We start from the raw sequence: 25,808 nt of genomic DNA, 5'->3' as shown, positions 1-25,808 counted from the left end.
TCACTATGTGGCGGACACCAACCAATGCGTCCCACTCTGATCACACATCACATGGGTAATGTGGTCTGCTTCCTACCCACAAGGAACTGATAAAGAGATAGCCTAATTCACTCTTATGGAGAGTTATTAATTAAAGGAAAAGTTGTTAACTTGTTTAGACTGTTCTATTTAGTCAGTTGAGAAATAATTGTATAAATGAACAAAAATATGTTATTTATATGTAGTGGAGTGCCATGCAGCATGGAAAGAATGAAATCCTGTCAGACAATTTTTAAAGTTTATTATTTATCTGGTCATTATGGCATGCTGATTTGTGTGGGAGAACTGTATATCATATACAATTCCATTAGCAACCTTCTTGGGACTCACTAAGAAGAAAATGTCTAAAGACTGTTTAATAAGTGATATGTGAGGTTAGAGATGTAGAGATGTGGGGTTAGAGAGAAGTTCAGGGGGGGTCCATGTGTACGTCTATTAACAGAGGGGCAGAAAAAGTATTTCATGACTCTCTGTGATGGAGTTTCCTATGACAAGGATAAGGGATAAATCAGAGGCCCCTTAAAAAAGAATAGAAAGAAACCAACTCTAGGAAAGAAAGCAGAAAAGACATCTGGGTTGGGTCCTGTGATGTATAGGAAGTTTCTAGCTAGAGCTCAGGGGATGCCATCCAGGATCAGCAGCTGCCTGATGCCTCTCTGGGCAAGGACTTCTTCACGTGCACCATGACCTTAGTCAGCATCCCGTCTCTCTTATGGTGACTGCTGAACTCTGGGACTGGAAAAGTAGATCATCTTCTGAGATAGAAAATGTTCTCAAGATTGAATGTTAATAATGTCCAATCAAAATAGCCTGTACCTGTCTTGGCTATTTTCCTGCTGGAGAGATGGTCTGGATGAGAGGCCAATTTTATGGGTCACAAGGACCCAAGAGGAAAGCGCTTCATTACTAAAATCAGGACAGGGAATGCGATTGGGACAGGAACATAGCTGTTCTAGAAGATTGAAGGAGACGAGAAAGGCCACTCCTTCTCCCTTGGGGAAAACCTCCTTGAGGATCAGCAGTCTCACACAGCCCCTGTCCAGGAGCATATGGGGATCTGAAGGAGGTAGTCTGATCTTCTGACTGATTGTGAAGTAGCTGTCTAAGATAGCAAAAAATATTTGGCCAGTGAGCCTTTTTAAAAGACAGAGAGTGTCTCACTTTGTGGCTTTCAGATATCCTGCAGAATCTAGAAGTCTAGCTTAGACAGGGTGCTAGCATAGAGAAAGGTGGGAAAGGAAGAGATGTAGATCTGAGGTAGCATTTCTCTAAAGGTCTTGACAAAGACAAATGTCATTAGTTAAGTAAGATGCTATAAGCAAGGAGAGCTTTCTGGGAAAATACCAAAGAAAATGGTTGGTTGAGTTGGGGGACTAGCTGAGCCTGTGTATGAGTCACCAAGGGGCACTGCAGGCAAGGAAGAAAAAGGCGTAGCAGTAAGAGGAATTTCTTGTGCATTGTATGGATACAAGCTATGGTCTATAGCTGAGGCAGGAAATAGGTGGGCCATCTGTCAGGCAGAAGGGAGTCTGGGATAGAGACAGGTGTGTGATATTCAGCCACCAAGATGTGAAGTCGATGGGCACATGGTACCTGAGTACAGGTAGCCAGCTATGTGGCAAAGTGTAGATAATACAAATGGGTTATGAAGTTATAAGCTGGTAAGAGAAGAGTGCAGCTATATGGCCTAGGTATTTGTAAGTATTATTTTGAGTCTCCTGAATCCTTATCCTAGGAGCTTGGGCACAAGGAGGAAAATCCTCCTACAACAGCCTAGTAATTATAATGGGATCTGGTCAGAGGCTTCTGTGTTTCCACTTTTCTCCCTTACATCCCCCCTTTCTCACGATCAAGTTAACCTATACCTGGTAGTAACAGGCTTCACAGATAGGAAAAACAGTACCTTCTTGAGTACTTGCCCTGAGTTTGTAAGTGGGAGATAGAGAGAAAACCAAGCTCTGATCTGACCTTTGGCTTCCACAAAGGACTCTCTGGATGCCTGAAACTCAGTGAAAACAAACTAGAGCATCAGAAGAAACCATATCAAAATAAATAGAGATAAAAGCAAAGAAACACACACACACACACACACACACACACACACACACACACACCAAACACACATGCACAAGCACATGAACACATACAAATACACATGAAAACAATACATGTGTGTGCATCTACACATACAACTGCATGCATGCACACAGATGTGTGCACACATATATATACGCACACATAATAATGCAAGATAAACTATATTTTTCTTTTAACATAGATGGCTGTTGACGCTATGTACAGAAGACACCTTGCCAATCCAGTCACTAAACCTACTGAGAACAAGACTCTGTCACATTTGGGTTGAGTATCTGCACATGCTCCAACTTAATAATAAGTATTTGACACTATTAGTGGTCTGAGAAGCAGTTCCTGCATCTGAAAATATGAAGTTTGGAAATTTCTTGGTCTAACCTCATCTCTGTACTTATGTTAGCCTCTTTATCTTTTAACCTGTATGTTGTACAGAAAGATATTTTCTTTCTTTTTTTAAAACAATTATGTTTCTTTTTTAACATATACATTTATATTATTACACATGGGCAAAATAAACTACATACAGCAGGAAGAACCATGAGACAATCAGGAATTTTATAAATGTTACATTCATAGTCATTTGGCTATTTGTATTTGGCAAATTTGAAGTAAACATCTTTCCTATCTTGTTGGGTCTAAATTTCTGAATGGAGATTAATATCTATCATATCTCATCTCTATTAACTTAAAACATCTGTCTTGATCTAAAAACATCTTAACCCCTAACCTACTAAGCTTAGTTGACTAAACTATCTGGTCTTCAAACCCATCAGACAGTTGAGAAGGGATGAAACATAAATACTTGAGTGAACCCAGAGTTCAAGTTAGCAGCTTCCAAAGTGAAAAAAATGACTGAGACTGTTTACAGCCTTTAACAGTCACCCAACACTCTCTATAACATTGGAGCATCATCTTCAGCCTTCTGGCCCAATAGCTCTGACAGACATATTTTCAAAGCAGGAACTATTGAGCACTTGCTTACCCGGTCTTGGCAGAGTTTGGCCGTCGACTCTGCCTGCATCTAAACTTGCCCATTTTTAGGCAGAATTCTGTCTGTGGCATAAACGAGGACATTGGTCCATCAGTTCAGACTGTCCCACACAGGACTCCAATTAAGCATGGAACTTCACAACTTTTGAAAAGTGAGCCACAAATGCTATCCCTCTCTTACTTAACCATTTTCCCCAATTTTTTTGGGGGGGACTTCAAAGGAATTATTTGCCCTAAATCAACCTGAAGAAAGGTATTTTCTTTTCTTTTCTAATCAAAAACTATTTAATAGTTTTCATCGAAAAGGCAGGAAGTAGCTGTGTTTTCTTTTTATTTAATTAATTTATTCAGATTCCAACTAAATTGTTATCCCATCACTTGTATCCTCCTGTTTCTCCCTCCCTCTGCTTTTACCCTATTTCCCTCCACTAGGTCTAAGGAGATAGAGTCCTAGAAACATACAAGAAGAACACCATGAAGGGTAGATCGGGGCCCAGGGGTTCTGCTCAAACTATTGCACTAACCAAGGACAATACAAGTAGTAAACATCGAACCCCTACTCTGATCTAGCCAATGGACAGGACATTCTCCACAGTTATGTGGACAGCGGGCACTGAAAGGTATTTTCAAACTGTGCCTGAAGCATAAGAAAGGAATCAGGAGGCGAGAAGACCTTGAGAGATGGAATTGATAAAGATAACTTAGATTCCCATCTCTTACCCCAAAGTGGTGTCATCTGCTCTCTTAAGCAGGCTGTTCACAAGGCTACCTGCTGTGGAAGAGGAGTCAGTGTTCAGATTCAACCTGAAAGCTATTTACCAGAGCCCAGCTCTGCATGTGTTTCCTTTTTTTTTTTTTTCAGAAGAAAGGGAGCTTTTTCACTATGAAGAGAAGTGCTAGCCACCTTGGCTGTGGCCATTTTAAAGCAAACCATACAGCTGGGCACGCTAGACACACCTGTAGCAGCATCGCTCAGGAGGCCGAGGCAGGGAGATCTAAAGTTCAAGGCCAGTCAGCGTTCGTTCACTGTGAGACTCTGGATTTTTGTTTTTGGGTGGGGGAACCAATTACAAAGTTTATCCTTTAATATGCATGAGGTCTGCCAACCAAATTAAAAGCTTGAAAAAGGCTGCAAGAACAAAGTAAATTTGATCTCATAATAAAGACAAAAATATTCTATATTTGAAAACATTTAAGTATCTCTCTGAACACAGGTAGGTTTGCACAGCAGTCCTCTTACACTGCCAAGCCTACCATCTGTTGGCCTTCATCACTTACTGCATTCATAATTGGGTCATGAATGAAAAGAGCCTTTTGTAATAGTCTTTGTAAGAAGAAAGCGATTTTAATCTTATCCTGAGGTGTCTTTATTATGGGCAGATCTTAAGATGTCACTTAGAATACTCACATAGGACTGTTCATGCTTATCAGGGCTTACTCTCAGAACTGTATATGTAACCTCAAAACCTTCTAGTGATCCAGCCAGATGAATGTTATGTGGTTGCTCTTTTACTAACAAAGAAGCTAATGACCAGAAAATAACTGCAAATCACCAACTCAAGGTGATTTATAGAGATAGCTCTGGAGTCAAAGTTCCAACCCTTGCAAGATAGAAATCAAAGACTTCATTCCCATCCAGATACTAATTATTCATTTGTTTTTTATTTCTGCCTTTCTATAATCCATCCCCTTTCTTATCTACCTGTCTATCTATCTATCTATCTATCTATCTATCTATCTATCTATCTATCTATCTACCTACCTATCTATGCAACTTAACAACAGTTAAGTGTTGTACACTTTTCCTCAAGCAGAATTCAATATTCAGTCTGATCTGACTACAGCACTCATGCCAAATACAGGATAGATTCCAGACCACGCCCATTCAGGTTCAAATCCTACTCATGTAGAAGTTACCTTAGGTTCTTCAGACTTCAGGTTTTACACTTGAAAATGAGCATTATAATAACACTTGCCTTCCTAGGGTACTGTTGTGTTTAATGAGTTTATTTTTTAAATGGCTGACTGGCAATTAGAAGCTACCTAAAATAGCAATTACTCTTATTGGAGCTATTGGCACCATTATCACTACTAGAGACATATATCATTTTAAATGTACAGCAAGATAAAATAAAATCTTGCCTTAATGGGATTAATATTATAAAGGCAAGTCTTCTTGTTTTGAGACAGTCTCACTGTGCAGTCCTGGGTCACTTGGCATGTGCTACTGCCCCTGGTTTAACAGTGTTATATCTTGACTATTTCATCTTCAGTGATTTTGGTTCATAGTTCTATGTATTTGCCACACTAGGCACCACAATGTTTTCAGTACAATTGGTACAACCACGCCTGTCTATTATGTTGTGTAAAGATGAAGTGAGTTAGTATATGTAAAAGTGTTGCAACAGTTCCTAACTCATGAAAGCACTCAATACATGTTAGCTGTTTTAATTAATATCTACAGTGTGGGTGGTACAGTTTAGTGTTACTGTTTCTATTCTTTTTGAGTCCTATAATTTGTTGCTATAGTGATTTTGTATAGAATTTCCCCCCAGAGAAGGCTCTTTTTGAAATTGCATTTATACTCTGATCTCTTTCCAGCACCAGATAATATGATGGTTGCCTAAGTAAATATACTCATTATGTCTTAAAAAAAAGACAGAAAAAAGACACTGATTATGTCTAAAAAAAATTAGAGGAAATATTCTTAACATCTCAGATAAAGATGTACTATCTTTTTAAAAAAAAAAAGCAGCAGATCAATTAAACTTGGTTATTCAGCTTCAGATAGTTATTTATACTAGAGAAGGAATTTTGGAATGAGATCAACCGAGGTTGGTTCATGCTCTGTCATAATAACAAATGACCTGCCCCTGACCTAGCCTTATTCCTATCCTACCAGACAGCATAGTATTATAGAGTGCCAAGAGCTTGTAATGCAGGTATGTTTTGCTGTGTGAATATTGCACAATATTTTATTATGATTCAAAATCTATTCTTGAATTCTTAATCATAGAGAATTCTTGCCTAAGCATTAAAAGGTTAACAAAATATTGGGACAGAAGTTACTGCTAAGAGGTTACTTCAGAAAATGCATCAATTAAAAAGCAAAGCATGCTTTATAAGGAACCTTTGTACCTATCACACCATGGAGGGAAGAGGCTTGGAATTAAATCTGGTAAGAACAGCCTCGGTTATGTGCCAGGAGCCAATGGATCATTCCTGGCTTTCCATAGTTCAGGCTGGGTTTAGGGAGCATCTCATCCAAAGCAGTAGGGGATGCCAAAGCTGCTGAACTGATTTAGGAAGAGCTATGCCTTAGGAGCCATGTCCCAAGGCCTTCATCTCTCATTTTAATAAAAAAACAAAACGAGCAATTATTTATATTCTATCTACCTTTTAAGTAGGTAAGAAAGTCAATGGTTTGTCTTTCTTTTCTATTAGTACTATCTCTTAGATTAAGAAGCTATGAGTAAAGATCAGGTTTTCTTTCATTATCCACATGTTGGTAGCAAGAGAGGATGGAGTGTGTGGAGAACTGAAGGAGAAGCTGGTGCATGCATAATGAGGTTAAAATTCCATGACAGCCTCAGTATATAACTAAGCATGCTCTGAGGAGAATCCAGAGGCTCCTCTTCTTTGTTTATTTGCTTTGTTTTGTTTTGAGACAAGGTTTCTCGGTGTAGCCTTGGCTGTCCTGGAATCACTTTGCAGACCAGGATGGCTTTGAACTCACAGAGACCTGCCTGCCACTGCCTACCTGGGTGCTAGCACAGCTGTGTGCCTCTGTGCCCGGCTGCCTCCACTTGTTGCTTTTGGAGCCCACACTGATAAACACTTTCCACATGGCTTGTTATAAAAGAGTAAGCAAAGTGTATGAGTTCGGCACTTTAAAAAGTGAACAATCAGAGAGAAAAATAGTCTAATAAGGTCAATGCTTGGGTGGAAAAATTATTTATTCCATTTGCTGATTTTTCCACAACCATCCTATAAGTAGAACAACATAGATATGACAATTTCCCAACTTCTTCATGAACAAATTGAAGAAGAGGGAGAGACAGGGAGAGGGAGAGGGAGAGAGATAGGAATAGCAAAATTTGTGTGTAATTAATATGATAAAGAAAGGACTTGACCCCAGCTAGGTACCTTTCTTGGCATCCCTATAACATCACGTGGTGCACTCTAAATGAGTATCCTAATGTTATTTGTATATCCTTCCCTTTTATCACTTTAAGCCACCTCAAAGCTCATGTTTAATAGTGTACATTAATTGTAGAAAATACTGGGTTTCATTATGATGTTCCCATGTATGAATATAACATTTTGTTGTTTTTAAAGGAAATTTAAGTGTATTTATTATGAAGAAGAGTGTTTATTCTAAGAAACAATGTAGTCGTGAGCCTAGCCTTTAATGGATGAGCCACTAGATGAGAGAAGCATGGGAGAAAAGCAAAGTAGAAGGATCCAGAGGGTCCTAGAAACCTACAAGTAGAACATTATGATAGGCAGATTTGGGCCCAGGGGTTCTGCTCAAACTAAGGCACAAGCCAAGGACAATACAGGCGGTAAACTTTAAACCCCTACCCAGATCTAGCCAATGGGCCCAACACTCTCCACAGTTGAATGGAGAGTGGGGTATGACTTTCACACGTACTCTGGTGCCTTCCCTGGAGGGGAGACCTGGTGGCACTCAGAGGAAGAATAGCAGGTTACCAAAAAGAGACTTGATACCCTATGAGCAGATACAGGGGGAGGAAATCCCCTTCAAGAACAGTGATAAGGGAGGGGAATAAGGGGAAAATGGGAGGGAGGGAAGAATGGGAGGATACAAGGGATGGGATAACCACTGAGATGTAACAAGAATAAATTGATAAAAAATTAAAAAAAAAGAAACAATGTAGTCACCATCTAGTGATCAGCTAAGCCAGAAAATTCTTACAGTGCATCAACCTCTAAGTAGCATTTAACACACAAGAGTCCAAATCTATATTTATCTATCTCTGCAAACTCAGCTCACATTATCAGGATGTCAACTGTACTGTATGCTATGGATTATACATGCTGATTTCCCTGCCTTCAAATGCTTTTTACAAGTGAAGATGAGAAACATCTTTATATGTACAATTCATATAGCACTTTTAATTTTTTAAAATATATTTTATTAATTTATTCATATTACATCTAAATTATTATCAGATCTCTTGCATCCTGCCGTTCCTCCCTCCTTCTCATTTTCCCATTACTCCCCTCCCCTATGACTGTGACTGTGGGGGACCTCCTCCCCCTGTATATGCTCATAGGGTATCAAGTCTCTTCTTGGTAGCCTGCTATCACCCCCCAATAGCAGCACAGGGATTCTGGTAACTCTGCCTTTATACACCATCAGGCTTATTTCTTTTATTTCAGACACATTTCTTTTCTAATATCAATGATGGCAGACTCAGTATCTTTCTGATAATTTCTGGAAAACCAGAATCACAGTCAGTTTACTTTTATTTATTAGTAGTTAAGGCTTCTAAATCTTGACCTGCTAGGCACAGTGCTAAACCCAACTGAACTTGAATGCCGCCTGACTTCTCATTTGCTATTTGCACATATAAACCTTTATAGTTAATTAATTTCAAACTTAAAAACATAACACAATCTGCTACAGAGATTATGCTCATTAGAGGAATAGGGCTGTGAGCAGATAGATATTACACAGTAAGTACATCATCACTTGTATGTCATTGACTTTAAGAGAGGAGAATATGTCTCACCCACTTTTGAATGCAAACGTGTGGGATATGACTGGCATGTGATAGCCCTGTGATTATATTCTTTTTAATAACTGAAAGTATTTTATATTCATATATGCTTTGAGTTTGTTTCTTAATCAGAATCTGCCATTACATTTTAATTGGCTTTCAACTGTTTTGCCTCAGTCTCTCTTTAAAGCTGCAAAATAATAATAACTAAGACCATCTTTGTAAAAGAACACATGAAAATATCACATAGATGTTGAAAAGACAGCCAAGAATAAAATTCACATTGCCTCAGGAATATCAAAAGGAATAGCTCGTTCGTTCAAAGTAGAAAAACCAATTACAACATCAAAAACTCCTGTTTTTTTTTCCTTAAAGAAAAAGTGATGAACTAGATAAACAGAAGTCTCATAGCAACGTCATTTTTTTTTTAAATGGAACTTCAAATTTTAGTTTAACTCCAGGGGCTGTTCATTTCTTTTTTGTGCATCATCTGAAAAGTCACACTAGATATAATCTGCATCGTTAGCTAGTGTGCTGAGTAATTTAAAAGGCTTTCTCAGGAAAACACAACACTTATCTTTATAGATAATCATTCAATAGTAAGATATGTATACAATTTATCCCTGGGAATTTGCTATAAGTTCAAAGAGCTGAGAGCATGGATTTTCCCATTCAATCTCAGATGACATAACAAGACAGGCGCTTCTTTATTTTGTCAATTTACATCTGTCTTTCTGGATTTCAATATGAGATTAGTTATAAAAACATAAAAATAGTCATAGGCTGGGTTTCCCTGAGTTAACTCAACACTAATCTGAGGTTGGAGGCAGTGGCTGCTGTACCAATATTGGTGTACTTCTCAAAGAGATGCTGGGGAATTCTCAAATGCCCTGAAAAATATATCCTAGCATTCACTGTAGTTTAAAGGCCACACATTTTTTTCCCTCCAACAATGTTGGTTTGTCTTTTCACTATGTACCTCAGTAAAACAATGTCATACTATAGTATTTTGCATCTGGCTGGAAATTTAAGTATTTTGGTTGGAAGAATAGATAGATACATTAAATATTCTTTTCAGGTAGAAGATTTCACCGTGTTTTAGTGTTATTATGAGTAACATTAAATCAGAGACTAAGGAAGATAATAGACTTGGCTCCTCAGCGTAACTAGCCTAGAGATGGGATTTCGAATCTGACTTCTTGATAAAAGAGCCTACGACTTACTTGAGGATAGAGTGGGGAGTAAGATATAGCACAAAGATGGAGCGAGAACCTTTCAATTGTTCTTATGGATGACTAGCTACATTTCAAGAAACATCGGCTCAGAGAGGCCACTTCCCAGCGGAGAAGTAATTAAATTGTGAGACAAACCACTTTGTCTCCATGAGGAGCCCACAGTTGCCTAACGGATCTGTAACGTGGACACTGAGCACTGAAGTAATTTAGGCAGGCAGATGCTAAGTGTGCAGGATGAGTTTCCATCACTCAGATTTGTTCCCATGTGTAGGTTCAAATATTCATGGGATTGTGTGATGCATTTTCTGTGGATTGAGCAAAGCAAGCTTGAGTGGAACCTGTCCTAGAAATAAGTTATTACTCCGCTTGTATGAAGATCATATTTCCATGCTTAAGTATTTAATACAATAAAAGTGTACAATTCTTAAAAATTTCTGGGAGAGATATAAATGTGTGTGTGTGTGTGTGTGTGTGTGTGTGTGTGTGTGTGTGTGTGTGTCTCGGTGTGTGTGTCTGGGTGTGTATGTCTGTGCCTGTGAACGCACGTGTGAGAGGGGCTTATAATAAGGGACCTGATTTTTCTTTCAGAGAGCGTCTTTAACCAAATGCAACTTAAGCTCTAAGATGACCGGAAGTTAATTAGGCGAGGTGTAGAAAAGCCTTTCAATTCAAGTGAAAAGCATATGGGAAGCACTCGAGACAGCTGGAGATGTACCATTTTGTGAATAAAATGTACGCCAGTGTGAATAGTGTGGTCAGCAAAAAGAGGAGTGAAATGAGATGCTCAAGAGGCAGGCAGGGACTACATCATGCAGAGCCCGACTTTGCATTTTATCCTTAATGCAAAAGGAGAGAGAGAGAGAGAGAGAGAGAGAGAGAGAGAGAGAGAGAGAGAGAGAGATTTGATCTGCTTTACTGTAACAGATCGCTTTAACGGCATTCACAGTAAGTTGGCAGCGGACAGTGGATGTGGTGAGAACGGGAAGGAAGTTGTTGTAGGAAGGGAAAAGGTGGGGTTTGATCAAAGTGGTAGGAATAGAAGTAGAGGGAAGTGAGTAGACTTGTGTAATCAATAAGGCTTGAAGGTGGACACAGGGAGGGAGGTGGGGAGACTAATATGCTAAGCATCATCCTCAGGTATTTGATGTGAGCCATGCACACGGCCAATGTTGATGCCATTCATTGCATTGGAGGTTGAGAAAGGAGGAGCTAGTGGGGTTAAATCAAAACTTTTGGTTTCAATGTTGCTAAAAACCCTCCAGAAGGGATACATATAGACATATGTAGAGAGATAAAAGAGAAGATAGAGGAAAAATAAAAATGAAAGAAGCGGGAAAGGTTAGACAGAACTAGAATGAACAGAAAACAGATTTCCCGAAGTCCTGGGTGTGGTTTGGGGACTTGTACATAACAAATTTGTTTAGGGTAAGTGATTTGAAAAGAATATACTGAGCAAACAACCATGCTTTGATCTGTAAAACGAAGAAATGTTTTCCTGTTTTCATAATAGCGATCATAGGAAGTAATAGAAGAGAAGTAAATCTGATGGGTTTATGCCAGAGGTAGACCCTGACATATTTTTATTGGTAATTTTTTTTTAAAAGAGGAATGGATCAAGACCCCTAGTGGAGTGATTAGAAATCAATGTAAAATTCACATCCATTAAAAAAAATTACACTGACCATGAGCCAGAAAAATAGAGATGAGAACAAGATAGAGAAAAAAAAAAAACAGTGGGGAGATGTTCCAGCGAGACATCTCTGACATCACGCCTGTTGCACTTCTGGGCCTTCTGTTCTGCCAGGACACCTGTCCCTTGGGCTTGAACCCCAGATCTGTCACTTAGTGGCTAACCTGAGGACAAGCAGGTAACTTTATTTCCTCATTTAGAAAAGTAAAATGATGATCACATCTATTTCATATCCCGATTCAGGATCGGAGGGAATAAAGAAGCACTTCAGCAAAATGCATGGCTTATGAAGAGTGCGGTGTACAGAGCTGCCCATATGTAGCGGACCATAGGGAAATCATTGCTGCAGTGTAAACATCTTCTTTTCTCCCCATGGCTATGAAACCTCAGCCCTTTCTTTGTTTCTAAATTGTCTAAGTCACTATACCAATAAATCGGTTTTTTTTTTTTAAGAATTGTTTAAAAGAAGATATGATTTGTTTAACATTTTTAAATCACTATGAAGTCTTGGTAAGCTTAATGATTACAAATATGTGAAGTTTCTCCACCTGATGCCACAGTCAATTTTTTTCTGATTTATTTCTACAAATGCAAGCTAGAACTTAAGATTTGCTATTTAATTCTCTCAGAGAGACCAGTAATTGAATTTTAAGTGGAGTACCTGAAAACAGGAAAAAGTAAAGATTTTGTAAAAACGCAGATCCTTTCAATATATTTATTTTCCACTTTGAATCACTCTAAAATCTGTATATTCTCAGCTGTAATAATACTATGAAGACACTGAGCCCCAAAACATAATTAAATAAGCAGCTACTCTGAATGGGAAGTTTCCAACTGGGCTTTCCATCTAGACTGAATTTCAAGCATCTCACAGAACACTAGATTTTATGTTTCCAATCTTCTCTGTGATTCTGGCTACAATGTATCAACAGGCTTTTGTCCTCACACACATGTCCTTAGATATTTATGTTTAGTTGTCTTCAGCCTTTAGACTTAGAAGAGTTTGTTTATAAAGCTGTTATGGGAAAACTCAGAACATTCTAAGGTCAAATTTGAGCTGCACTATTTATTGGCAAGATTACACTGTGGGAAATCCTTTAATCTTCCTTGACTTTGGTATCTTAACCTACATAGAGATGAATTAAATAAGATAACATATAAAAACCTAGGAAGTAGCAAAGTGAAAATATTGTTTATGTTTACTGTGATTAGATAGAACCAATTAATTCTATAGTCTTAGGAAAGTGGTTAATTCCTCGGGGAGCCAGTTATGTGGTGACTTTAATATTCTAATTAACATGTTAAGTGACAATACTAGTATTTACACAGTTAGATCATTGTATCTGAGGCAGAGTGAACACTTATTAAGTATTATTTAAAATGCCCAGTAAATGTTCCCTTTCATCCCTCGAATGAAGGAAATGATGCTGGAACAATGTAATTACTTCCGTATTTGAACACGTGACGCTTTGCATGATCATGTCTGAAAGTGCATGGTAAGCAACAGCAGAAAAACCAAAGCAACGTTCTTAATTTCTCCCATCGTACCATGGGAGCAGAACCTCTCTCCACAAGGAAGGTACTGAGTGCAAGGAAGGTGGGCGGAGACGAGTTCCACCCATCATCCATCCTTGTGGAAGCACATGCGACCGGAGGAGATGAAGTGAGGGAGCGCATGCAGTACCTGGTCATGTCAGAGTCAGGGAGCAGGCCTAGGTGGTAGTGGGGGTAGGGAGCTGAGAGGAGGAAGCTTTTGTCACACTCCACGGGGGAATAGTGCCTGGGAGAGGCAGGCTTATCACAGAGTTTGTTCACAGTGCTGTAAACAGGTTCCGGAGGCCTGGTGACACAAGAGGGAGGAAAGATGCACAGTTAGCACAAACCAAGACCAATCGGGCAGCTAGTAGCATTTCACTGTATCTACAAGTAAAAACCCAACTTAATGACATGCCTTCATTATGTCCCACACAGACCAGTTTTATTTTCACTGCTTGTCCTTAGCACATCATACATTATTGATAGACTTATTGATACATGTACTGACTTTATTCATAGCCTCAGTTGTGAGTAGATAGGGCACTATAAAGGTGTTTAGTCCAATGTGACCTGGTCGGAGGGTTTCTGGACTAGCTGCTGATATGGAATTTAGTTTAGCCACGATCACTGTAATTATCTCCTACTGAATTCCTCCCTCTGCTAACTTGAGACTCGAAGTAATATGATGACTGGAGCGTCAATAACTATCTTGGTCCATGAAGTGACCTAGAGGACAGAGTTAAATTATACAGGCAGTTGAGCATAATGGATAAGGCCGTGGAGCTGGTGACAGTGATGACATTACAGTGCCTCTGGCTTTGTTTCATGGGGGATAAAAACACATTACCTAGTTTAAGGTACTGTCACCTCTTGTTATATAAACAGGCTATAAAATTAAGTTGTACCTTTATAAAATTTAAGGCTACGGCTTTATCTATCATAAGGACTGAACATTTAGTTACATTTGCCATCCACTGGACACTCTCCCTATGCAGGAAGATATAACAAATGCAATTTCCTTACTACATAATTTGGAGTTTGTAACTATTCTGATAACTTAGGGAGTCTCTCTGTTAAATCTTTGCTGGAGTCTGGTCTAAACTGCTAGCACAGGATCATGGGAAAAAGAAGTTAATGACTATAAAGCATTTCCATGATGATGTGACCTCCATATCCTACTTGCCCAGAAGAGCTGATACAATTTTCATTCTGATATTGACTCTACAGACCAAGAAAATGATGTTAAAGAAAAAAAGAAAATGATGTTGCCATTTTTTTCTAGCAATTGTACCACAGAACCAGTTATAGCATAGAACCAAAGATAACTAATATGTGTTCTCAAAAACATCTTATGATATTGTATTCAGCTGAATTAAAGATAAATGAATGCTTTATTTTTTAAATACCATAATACATTCAAAAGAATGAAAATTGAACTTGTAATTTGCCAAGAGCTAAACTCTTTAAACTTTCACTTGTATTTTTATAATAATTTTATATCTATATAATAATATTATATTGTTTAAGTATTAAATAATTCAATACTTGGAGAGAGCACTGGGTTTTAGAAGGATGATTTCTTTTTTTTTTTTCTTGCTTGTAGTCACCCTAATGTTCTTTCACTATGAATTGATTACTCCTTTATGCTTAATGTTTATCACCTAAAGCCTTGTGACTTCAGAGACAAGTTACTGGTGCTGCAGGTTCATTTAACTCTGCTCTTAAATCAGCCATTCCTTCTATTTTTAAGTGCTGCTTTTATGTTGTCATGTGCTAAAGACTAGGTATCTCTGACTCACGTTCATCTTGGGTAAGAACACTTGACACCTCTGGACATGAGCCAGTGCAAAGAAGCAAAGACTAACACATAGCATACTTGACTAAGTCCTCTTACAAGCAAACAGCCAAATCCAAATGATGGCGAGGAGGGGGTTCATCTGTGAAGGTTTCCAACCAATAGCTTCATTATAGTCCTAGAATTTTGCCATGTACTGTGCAAAATATAGGTCTCAGTACAATTCATAGTAAGTGCTACACGAGCTGCTCCTAAGAACTGGGTAAATGGTCACAGAATCAACACCCAATATTTATTCTTCTTTACTGAGAACAAACAATTTCCTGGCTTTTTTAACAGAATCCCTAAGATATTCTGGGTATTTTTAGATCATCATTAGATCTACAACTTTTTATATCGTCATTAATTCTTAGGTTATAAAGAGGGATGAAACCCCAGTGCTGTCAGTGAAGAAATGAAAGAAAAGAATTAAGTACTCAGCATGCAGAGTTCATTCACCCTTTGAAGAATGAGCCCATTGCAGTACTATCTGGCCACAGTGCCTGACCATAGTTCTGTGGGAGTCTGTTTATATGTACATAATGTTCATTGAAGACTTCCTAGCCCTGAGCTCCAGAGGGTCTAGCACTAGCAGCCAACATATTAGTGCTTTGTAGTATGTCCCCTGTGACATCTCTGCAGACAGACATGCCAAACACTATTCCTGGGAGCTAGTGGCTGGGATACATGTCACAATCACTTCATCGAAGAAATGCCTCAGAGTCTACAAGATATGCAGCAATAAAGATGGAGCAGAGATGGAGGGAATGGCCAACCAGTGACTGGCCCAACTTGAGAGTCACTCCATAGGAGAGAGCCAACTCCTGATGCTATTAATGATACTGTTATGATTGCAGACAGGAGCCCAGCATAACCGTGTTCTGAGAGGCTTCATTCAGCAGCTGATGAAAACAGATACGAAGACCCACAGCCAAACAGTAGTCTGAGCTCTGGAGTCTTATGGAAGATTTGGGGGAAGGATTGAGGGAGCCAGAGGGGTCAAGGACACTACAAGAAGACCCACAGAGTAAACTAACCTGGGCCTAAGGTGGCTCACAGAGACTAACCAACCAACCAAAGAGCATGCATGGGCTGAATCAAGGTCCCCTAGGCATATGTAGCAGATGTAAAGCTTGGTTATCATGTGGGTCCCCTAAAATTGGAACAGGGGGTGGGGTGCTGTCTCTGACTCTGTTGCCTGTCTTTGGTTCCCTTTCCCCTTGCTGGGCTGCATTGTCTGGCCTCAGTGGGAGAGGATGTGCTTATTCCTGTTGTGACTTGAGGTGCTTGATGCCGTCAGGTGCACTGGTACCCATGGGGGCCTTTCCTTATCTGAAGAGAAGGGGAAGAGAAATTGGGGGGAAGGGAACATGAGGGTGAGAGGAAGAATGAGGGGAGGGAGGGGGTTTCGGTCAGACTGTAAAGTGATTTAATAGATAAATTAATAGAAAACAAACAACTCCCCCAAACAACAAACAAAATGCAGAGGATATATCATTTCCTGAAGTCTGAATCAGCCAGTCACAATGGAACATCCTGTTTATCGTGTTATAAGACTCCTGAGTCTGACAATAATGAATATGGGTAGCCAACCAACTTGCTCTCCTTATTTTATGGTTATCCCCTGGACTAGTGGAAGGGATAGCTGAAATTATTGGCGAAATCTCTAAGTGAGTTTATAAATAAATCATTTATCTTGCCATGCACTTACCAAAGGCCATAGAAAAATGACTTCTTGGTCTCATCTGCTGAGCCATCAGCATTTATTTGCTCATCTATGGGTTTTTAATTGCAGGCTCTTGTAGCATATAATTAACACAACCCTGGCCCTTGGTGATCTTTGTTTTCTCTGAACTCCATTAGCACTTGCTATTTGCTCTTGTCTCCTCACATTTTTAATCAGAAATGCATGCACAATTAGGGCACAGTGGAGAGGAATGCTGCATCTATACCGTATTTGGAAAAACCACCCTGTCAGTAGGTAATAGCCTTTCCCCCACTTGACATGCACTCAACTCAGCCCCTGCAGAGCCAGTGTGACTTGTACCATTTGACCAGAACTGGGCCCCTCCTTCTTGATATGTTCATGATATGAGTGATAGGGATCAAAAGAAACAGAGAAAAATCAAATCCCAAATCAGGACGACTTAATTGGAGTCTTCCATGAGAATTGGATAGTTATGAATAAAAGTAAAGAAAAAGAAATCAGTTGGCAGTATAAGAAGATGCTGGCACACATAGTCACTGAAGAGGTGTCTTCTAACAATAGATAACCAGAGTGGACCTCTGCTAAACATCGTTGTCCAAATGTCCACAGGTTCACAGTCTGTTCTTTCTAGAATAACTATCTAGGTTCATCCCATAAGGAAGTAGGAGGAAGATGTAGGCTATTGAACTCCCCTGCTGGTTCCCTTGTGATATTTATTGTATAATGAAAATCAACTACAAACCTCCCACCTTATCCCCTTGACAGGGCTTAGGTCAGATCTCTTGCTTGCAATTAAGGGAAAAACAAAACAGAAACAGACACTTAAATAACATTAATAGTGTTATTAGTGCTATGTCTGCTTGGTGTCCCTTTCAATTTTGTACCTGCAGTGTGTGAATATCTAGTGTCTAGTCCCAGTGCCCCCCCACCCCCTGCCCACAATAAATACTGATAAGGATGGTGGGGTTGTAAATGCTCTTGATGTATGTAGTACTTGAAGTGGCCAGATCAAAGAGTTTGACTCATCTTTTTTTTTTTTTAAATTAAACAATAAGATTGACTTACAAAACCCTCAAGCTGTTTGGGGGAAGGGAGGCTTTGCATAATTCTACTGTCATGTTTAGTTCACATGAGCCTTACTTTCTCTAGAAGATGAGGATCACATTTCATTTATCTTTTGACATCCCCCTTGTTTTTCTACATGTAGTAATATATGAGAATGACAATATTAACAGAAAAATGACAGGACAGCGATCTCTGCTTTCTTCTTGAGCCCAAACTACAAAAGAAGTATGGCTGTATAGTAGGATTAACTTGGGTGCTGTTACTTGGCCTTTGAGCATGGATGCCTTTTAAGGAGCATTGTCAGTGTGTATTTAATATATTTAAATGGCTAAAGAGGCAAAGCATTATGTTCCCCAGCTGTCATCCTGTAGTGGCCATCTATGGCTGCCCAGATGGAACTTCCACCATATTGCCTATATTAAAATGATATAAAAGCAAACTGCCTCAGTGATGACATCTGGGACACCAAAGGCTCCAGTGACTAAGCATCTGGCACATCATCTGACACAACATGAGGAATGTGTTTCTTAACCCCCAAAAGGATGCCACATAATCCTGTTCACAAATACTGTACCGTTTAGTAGTCAAGTATAGAGGATCTGGGCTGATATAGCTTAAGGGTAGAGTTTTGAAAATCCCTGAAAGTAGCTAGCGGATAAAGAGAGTGCTAGATATGTTCATCTACAAATGTAATGGCCTTTTAATTATCATGATAAATAAAGGGAGTGCTTTCTCTTACACTGAACATTTGGCATTTGAGGAAGATTCTATATGGCTCTTGAGGCATCATATAGTGATATCTAGTGGAGATCGGCCTAGATGACATGGAAGAACCAATTCAGTTCCCATCTGAGACATCTTAAGTTCAGGTCCCAAACCTCCTCCTAAGGTCTTTGGAGTAGATGCCTCTTTCTATCATTTTTTTTTCTTCCTAAAACATTACCTCCTCACTCACAGAACTATGTTGGTACTAGCTGGCAATGATCAAAACTAAAATTCCCAGGGGCCAAATTGTGCGGTGGCAGAACTGTGAACACAATGAAAGAGCTCTGTAGGATTCTGGTTCATTTAAATCCCATCTTGTTGGTCTCGGAGGCCTCCTTGGAGCCTCAGCACTCTCATGTAGCAAACTGTCCAGTCATAAGAGCAGAATGTGGGTGAGAAGGACAGGAAACATGTCCATGAAATACTTAGCTTAGCCCAGGGTGCTTACTGTTCAATCTACAAATGGGCATCATTATTATCTGGATTATTTTTCCAAACTTTAACCCCCCCAGGAATGCACAGCTTTTCAGAACATTGCTCTCTATATGTAAATACATGGAAACAAACTCTTCAAATACTTAACCCTAAACTGGGCATTTTATACAATAGCACTTTCATGTACTTTGAATTCTCTACACAGGGATGAAACAAGCAGTGACCGTGGTGGCTTTTATTACAAAAAGATCTTGACAATGATGCTTCTGAAGACCTCCTTTCACTCCTGACATTGAAAAAGTAACTGACAATCTGTCACAGGGCTTGGAGCCTGTTGATCTCTTTTTCTAAATTTCTCAGTTATTTTTATTGCCTCTGACAACAGATGAGAGCCAACTCTACTTCATCGTGTGTGCCTACATCTTTGTAATATGTTGGGTTTTTTTTCTGGTAAGGTTCACAGTTGTGGTGCCATTTCAAAGTATTGGACCATAACTAATTTGTTATTAATAACAGTCTTTGCACCAAGATCTGCAAATATTTTTTTAAAATAGAAAATGGGATTGGTTAAACATTTTCCTATATCAACAGCACTCTCAGTTATATTTTAACATGTTTACTCACTGAAGGGAGAAAGCAGATTTAGCATCATAACATTCAAAAATCATCCTCAAAGTTTTGAATTATTAAGATGTTTTGTTTACTCCATAAGGGTGTTTAGGTTTCAATAAAACAGGGCTATTTAAGGCAGTTGAGAACAACATGGGTCATGACATGTTTAACTGAATGAGTTGAAGATCAGTGATATGGAGAAAGGAAGAGAGAGGGTCATTGTAATACTAAATGAGAACACTGAAGTACAAGAAGACATTTGGGGTTATTCTGAAAATTATTCAAGTAAGTATTACCTGAGACCGTGTGGTAGAACTATGACCAGACCAAGGTCCCTGAGACCCATATTTGTGTTAGTGAAGGAAAGGTCAATATGTCCTATCCTAGTGCTTAAACTCTTACTTCTATAAATTCATTCTTAAAGATTTTTCTCTGCTTTTTCTAATTTAATTAAAATTTAAAGGTAAGGTTTAAACTTACAAAATAATAATTTAATAATTACCCAGCATTCTTGTAAATAGAAGTCCAATAAAGCATGAAATATTTAACTACATAGAAATATAAACCCACAGAGTTATGATAAAAACCTCACATAATTAATCACTATGTTGGGAAAGACATCTGCTCAAATAAAATCATCAGTATTTTAAAAATGGGAACTAAAACTAGATGGGAAAAATAGCACTCGATAAAAACTGGACAAAGGCCGCTAGCATCTAATGACAAAAGAAGAGGTAGAAATAGCAAATAGATATCACATATAAATGCTTGACCCCAGTGGGAATAAAGATAATGCATATTAAATAGAGTACCTCTTTCTGTGTCTTAGAGTAACAAAGAATCTCCGAGCTATCAGATCTCATTTAGTTGTGGTATGGGAGACAGACTCACATATTGCTGCTGCTATGGTATGTGAAACCTCTTATAGCTCTTCAAGAAAGCAATTTGGCAGTAGATTTCAGAAGCTTTAGCCACAATCTTATGTTTTGTTTCAGACATTCTATGTATAGTTGGCTGCCTTAACAAGATGTTTTCTATAAGGTTGCTAAATACAATTAGCCAAAACACCTTGAACATAACAGTCATATGATCCCTGATTGCTTTGTGCTTCTTCTTGCTGTATGTAATTTTTCTACTTATATGTAATAATATTAATGTATATGCAAATCAAATCAAATTAAATCAAAGAAAAAAGAAAACTCTAAAAATATACACAAAGTTGTTGTTCTGTATATGGAGAAATCCATCTAGTTTGCTATCAGAGCAAAGAATAATAATAATATTTGACTGGGACATAAAGGCCTGAAGCATAAGATATACCCAAAAGATGGTTTAGAACAGCCATTGAAGCTGATATTCACGCAAGGTTTAGTGATATAGGAAAATTATTGTACTATGTCAAACACTGCACAAAGTTGTCCATGGGGCTAGAAGGCTGTGGGTGGTGAAAGCATTATATTCCTTCCAACTTCTGAAAAGTCTGAAGTAAGGATGAGAAACCTCTTTTAGCTCTTCAAGAAAGCAGTGCGGATAACAACTTTTCGGACAGCAACCATGCAAACAGCAGAAGGGCGGATAACAGCCATGCAGATAATAATTGTGCGGATAACAGCTGTGCGGATAACAGCCGTGCAGACAGCAGCCATGCGGATAACAGCCGGGTGGATAACAGCCATGCGGATAACAGTTGTGCGGATAACAGCTGTGCAGTCATGCGGATAACAGTTGTGCAGATAACAGCTGTGCGGATAGCAGCCATGTGGACAACAGCTGTGCAGATAACAGCCGTTCGGATAACAGTTGTGTGGATAAGACTTGTGCAGATAACAGCTGTGCGGATAACAGTCGTGTGGAGTATAACAGCTGTACGGATAACAGTCGTGCGGACAACAGCCATGCGGATAACAGCTGTGCAGCCATGCGGATAACAGTTGTGCGGACAGCAGCCATGTGGAAAACAGCTGTGCAGATAATAGCCGTTCAAATAACAGTTGTGCGGATAACAGCTGTCTGGATAACAGTCATGCGGATAACAGGCATGAGGACAACACTTGTGCGGATAACAGCCTTGCGGATAACAGCCGTAAGGACAGCAGCCATGCGGATAACAGCTGTGTGGATAACTGCCGTGCGGATAACAGCCGTGCAGATAACAGTTGTGCGGATAACAGCCGTTAGGACAGCAGCTGTGCAGATAACTGCTGTGCGGATAACACTTGTGCAGATAACAGCCGTGAGAACAGCAGCCATGCGGATAACAGCCATGAGGACAACACTTGTGCGGATAACAGTTGTGTGGATAACACTCATGTGGATAATAGCCGTACGGATAACACTTGTGCAGATGACAGCTGTGAGGACAGCAGCCATGCGGATAACAGCCGTGTGGATAACTGCCGTGCGGATAACAGCTGTGTGGATAACAGCTGGGTGGATAACAGCCGTGCAGATAACAGCTCACCAAGTGGAGGGATGGATGCCTAGCCCACATTACACAGCCATTCAGCAGGGAACTCTTTACTGAAACACATTTTAACTATATGACACCTACTGTTTTCCATTCTGAACACTAATTCCACCACTCCTACTCCTAGTGCACAACATTGCCTATTTGACTAGCATACTCTCTTTTTACCATTGATTACAGAGTCTTGGTTCATCCTTGTATCTACCTAGCTCCCAAAGTCATCCTCCTTCCTCCTTCCTCCTATTTGTCTTGCTCTTTCCAAAGAAATAGTTATATGGATGGAAACTTTGGAAATGTAAGTATTTATCTAAGACTAGAGGTGAACTATTCAATAATGTTCTTTTAAAGAGAATCACAGAAAATTATTGTGTATTTTATAAACTATATTTTTGAGACTACTAGATGTTCTGTCTAAGCCATTAAACCTGTCATATTTTACAAGCTCTTAAAGCTTCTATCACTCACAGTTGAGTCTACATGGGTCAAACACTATTGGTTACCTCATATGCAAAGAATAATCATTTACTTCATATGCAAAGAATAATCAATACAGGTGCCTTAAATTGTTATGCTAATTAAACAGTATACTTCAAAGCACTATATAGTCTGTATGATATTATGCAAATATCTCTGTATATTCTTATGACTTCTGTCAAGCACTTAAATGATATCTACATATATCTGGCTATGTTCTGATTCTGAAACTGGTTTAAGTCAGTTGTATTGATCAAGTCCAATTTGCATTCCTAATCTCATCACTTCCTCTGTGAAGCTGTCCCTTACCCAGCTTGCACTAGATGTCCTTTCTGAATCTTTCAGTCCTCTTCAACAGTCCTTCTATCATGCTCTGTGCTTCTTTTTTTAATGTTATGCTTATTTTTTAAATTAATTTATTCTTATTAAATCTCAATGGTTATCCCATCCTTGTTTCCTCTCATTCTTCCCTCCCTCCCATTTTCCCCTTACTCCCCTCCCCTATGGTCCCACTCAAACTATGGCACCAGCCAAGGACAATACAGGCTATAAACTTTAAACCCTTACCCAGATCTAGCTAATGGACAGAACATTCTCTACAGTTGAGTGGAGAGTGGAGTATGACTTTCACATGTACTCTGGTGCCTCATATTTGACCATGTACCCTGGTGTCACTCAGAGGAAGGATAGCAAGCTACCAAGAAGAGACTTGATACCCTATGAGCATATAAAGGGAGAGTAAGTCCCCCTCTGGCTCTGTGCTTCTTTAGCTGTATCTCTGAGCAGTTAGTTCACTTTACTGTCTCCCCGAGAAAATGGGTGACTAATAGCTATTAAATGAGTAAGAGGAAAGCTAGAAAGATAAAATGATATATAAGTGGCTTAAATGGAGAAGTAACCAAACAATTGAGCAGAAATGGAGAATAAAAAGAGAATGCAAAAGCATGGCATTAAACATAAAAGAGAAAAGCATCATAAATACTGTTTATAGGTTTAAAAGGAATTCAAGTAAGAATTAGGAAATGAAGATATTGACATATATCAAAACATCAACAGTTAATGGTGGGTCAGAAAAACTGTGCAAGTATTATTATAAATAATAAAACTACAATCAAGCTAATATCTAATACAAACTTAGTTAATTATGGCTCAGCTGCACATTCATTAAGAATGAATAATCTCAATGATTATGATGATGATGATAAATAATAACGAAATAATCTCATTCACATCAGCTAATGATACAAGTGATGGCAGAAGCTACCCAGGAATGACAATACTGTCACTGCTAACTCACTATTAAAGTATATACATGGTACAAGTAGGAATTAGATATTGTCTATGTTCTATTATCATCTCAGCGATATACGGCAGTTAAAGTAAATTCCTAGAGGATAAAGTAAAATCCCCAAGTCATAGCATGTTGCTTCTCTTAATTCACAAAGAGAAGGGGTAGAGACAAGCTGCTCATTGTTCTGTTGCTAGTAACTAACTTGCAGTCCAAGGGACAGTTATGAGTCAGTGGTTCATGTCTTTCATATTGATCATTACAATATCCTCCATATTCTCCACTGTCAATCATTAGTCTATTTTCTCCTTTTTTTATTTCATCAGTCAGCCTGAAGGGGTGATGATGAGTTCATTGTGTCAAAATAATACATCATTCATTTAATAATTTGAATTTTACATTGAGGGCATAGGTATAGATGTACAATAACTATCTTCTATAAAATAGTTGGCACAATGTTGCCTGTTATGGACATAAAATGATGCCTATTTATTTATCTATTAAATACTCATTACATTTTTTTTTTGCTAACACTGAATTAATTTTTTTTCTGACAGTAAACAGCAGCTAAACATGTTTCCAATATGTTTTTAGATGTTCCTCTTTAATTGAGATCTGCCAACTTCCACGTTAATGCTCTCTGCTTCTAAGTGAATCACTCTATGAATCACATCTCCGGGCTTGTGTACACAACCCTTATTGCTTATATCGAGTCCTCATCAATAAAGAGAAAACTCCCCTTGTAGATTTTTACTTAATCTATTCTCCATCTGCATCATGGGTTAATCCCGTCCCTCCTTTGCCTTATAACACTTGCCCTCAAAGGAAACTTGCACCACTAGCTCGCTGTTGGGAAAGCCAGCACACACACAGATCAGTAGGGTAACTTTGAGGCATCTGCTTATGAATTCTTAATTTGCTGACATTTTATAATGAACTTTATAAAATTTGTGAGAAACCTATTCATGCATTGCAGATTTTTAACAAGGAAATCCTACTTGATAATAGTAATGAGCTACTATGAAAAAATAAGAAAGAGAAACAAAATGCCACAAATTACCCAAAGTGCAATTATTTCTAGCTGAAGAGGTCAGGTGGAAAGGCTTTTTATACCATGCTTGGCTTCATTGAATCCTACTTTTTATTTGCAGTTATGGTAGTATTAGATGTTCCCTGTAGTTGTAAAAATAAAAATTCTCAATAAAGCTTTCAGATTATACGGTTCTCATAATAAAATGCTATAATGTGCTCTGCAACTTAAGTAAGTGGAGGAAGTACACAGAGGTTACACCTTGTTTGAGCAGATATATCATATTGCTTGCCATATCTCAATAAGTGTTTTGAGGGTGCTTACCAAGCAGTTTTATTTGCGAATAAGTTCATCTTAAAAACCTTATTTTTAAATAGTATTAATAACAGCTAGTCCAATCAAGTGTTTACTTCTTTCCAAGCACTTCAAACATACAAACACCGTTTATTGTCGCAATAAACCTATGAGGTCAGAAGTGATGCTCTGCTATGCAGCATATGCAAGGTCATGCATTAGAAGGAAGTCACAGCTGGGGTCATATCTGAGCAGGTGGCCATGGGGACTTAGGACCTAATCCCTGAATATTCATCGTAATTCTCAGGTAGGGTCAGTCACCTGCTTATAGCACTGCTGGCTGTTCTCTGTTGTAGGTTAAAAGCACATAGAAAACAATTCATCGTCTATGAAGAAAACCCCTACCCAGATCTAGCCAATGGGCAGAACGTTCTCCACAGTTGAGTGGAGAGTGGGATATGACTTTCTCACGTACTCTGGTGCCTCACATTTGACTATGTCCCCT

The 25,808-nt window shown here is 38.8% G+C and overlaps 1 protein-coding gene across 30 annotated transcripts in view; it reads right to left on the bottom strand.

Moving 5' to 3' along the window:
* Positions 1 to 25,808, bottom strand: part of DLG2 (discs large MAGUK scaffold protein 2) — a gene marked incomplete at its 3' end in the record, with an annotated part of 1,901,401 nt that overhangs the window by 394,031 nt on the left and 1,481,562 nt on the right. For 25 of the 30 annotated variants that reach the window (XM_084767691.1, XM_084767717.1, XM_084767713.1 and 22 more), the window contains one exon: positions 13,480 to 13,635. The exons of the other annotated variants lie outside the window; for them this stretch is intronic. In XM_084767691.1, the coding sequence (XP_084623817.1) occupies positions 13,480 to 13,635 (156 nt within the window). The remainder of the gene's footprint in view (positions 1 to 13,479; positions 13,636 to 25,808) is intronic. 30 annotated transcript variants of the gene reach the window in all.

This window comes from Acomys minous (genome assembly GCF_964271855.1).
Source record: "Acomys minous genome assembly, chromosome: 2".
Classification (NCBI taxonomy): Eukaryota; Metazoa; Chordata; class Mammalia; order Rodentia; family Muridae; genus Acomys; species Acomys minous.
Note: the sequence above shows the minus strand (reverse complement) of the source record. Positions and strands in the feature narration are given on the sequence as shown.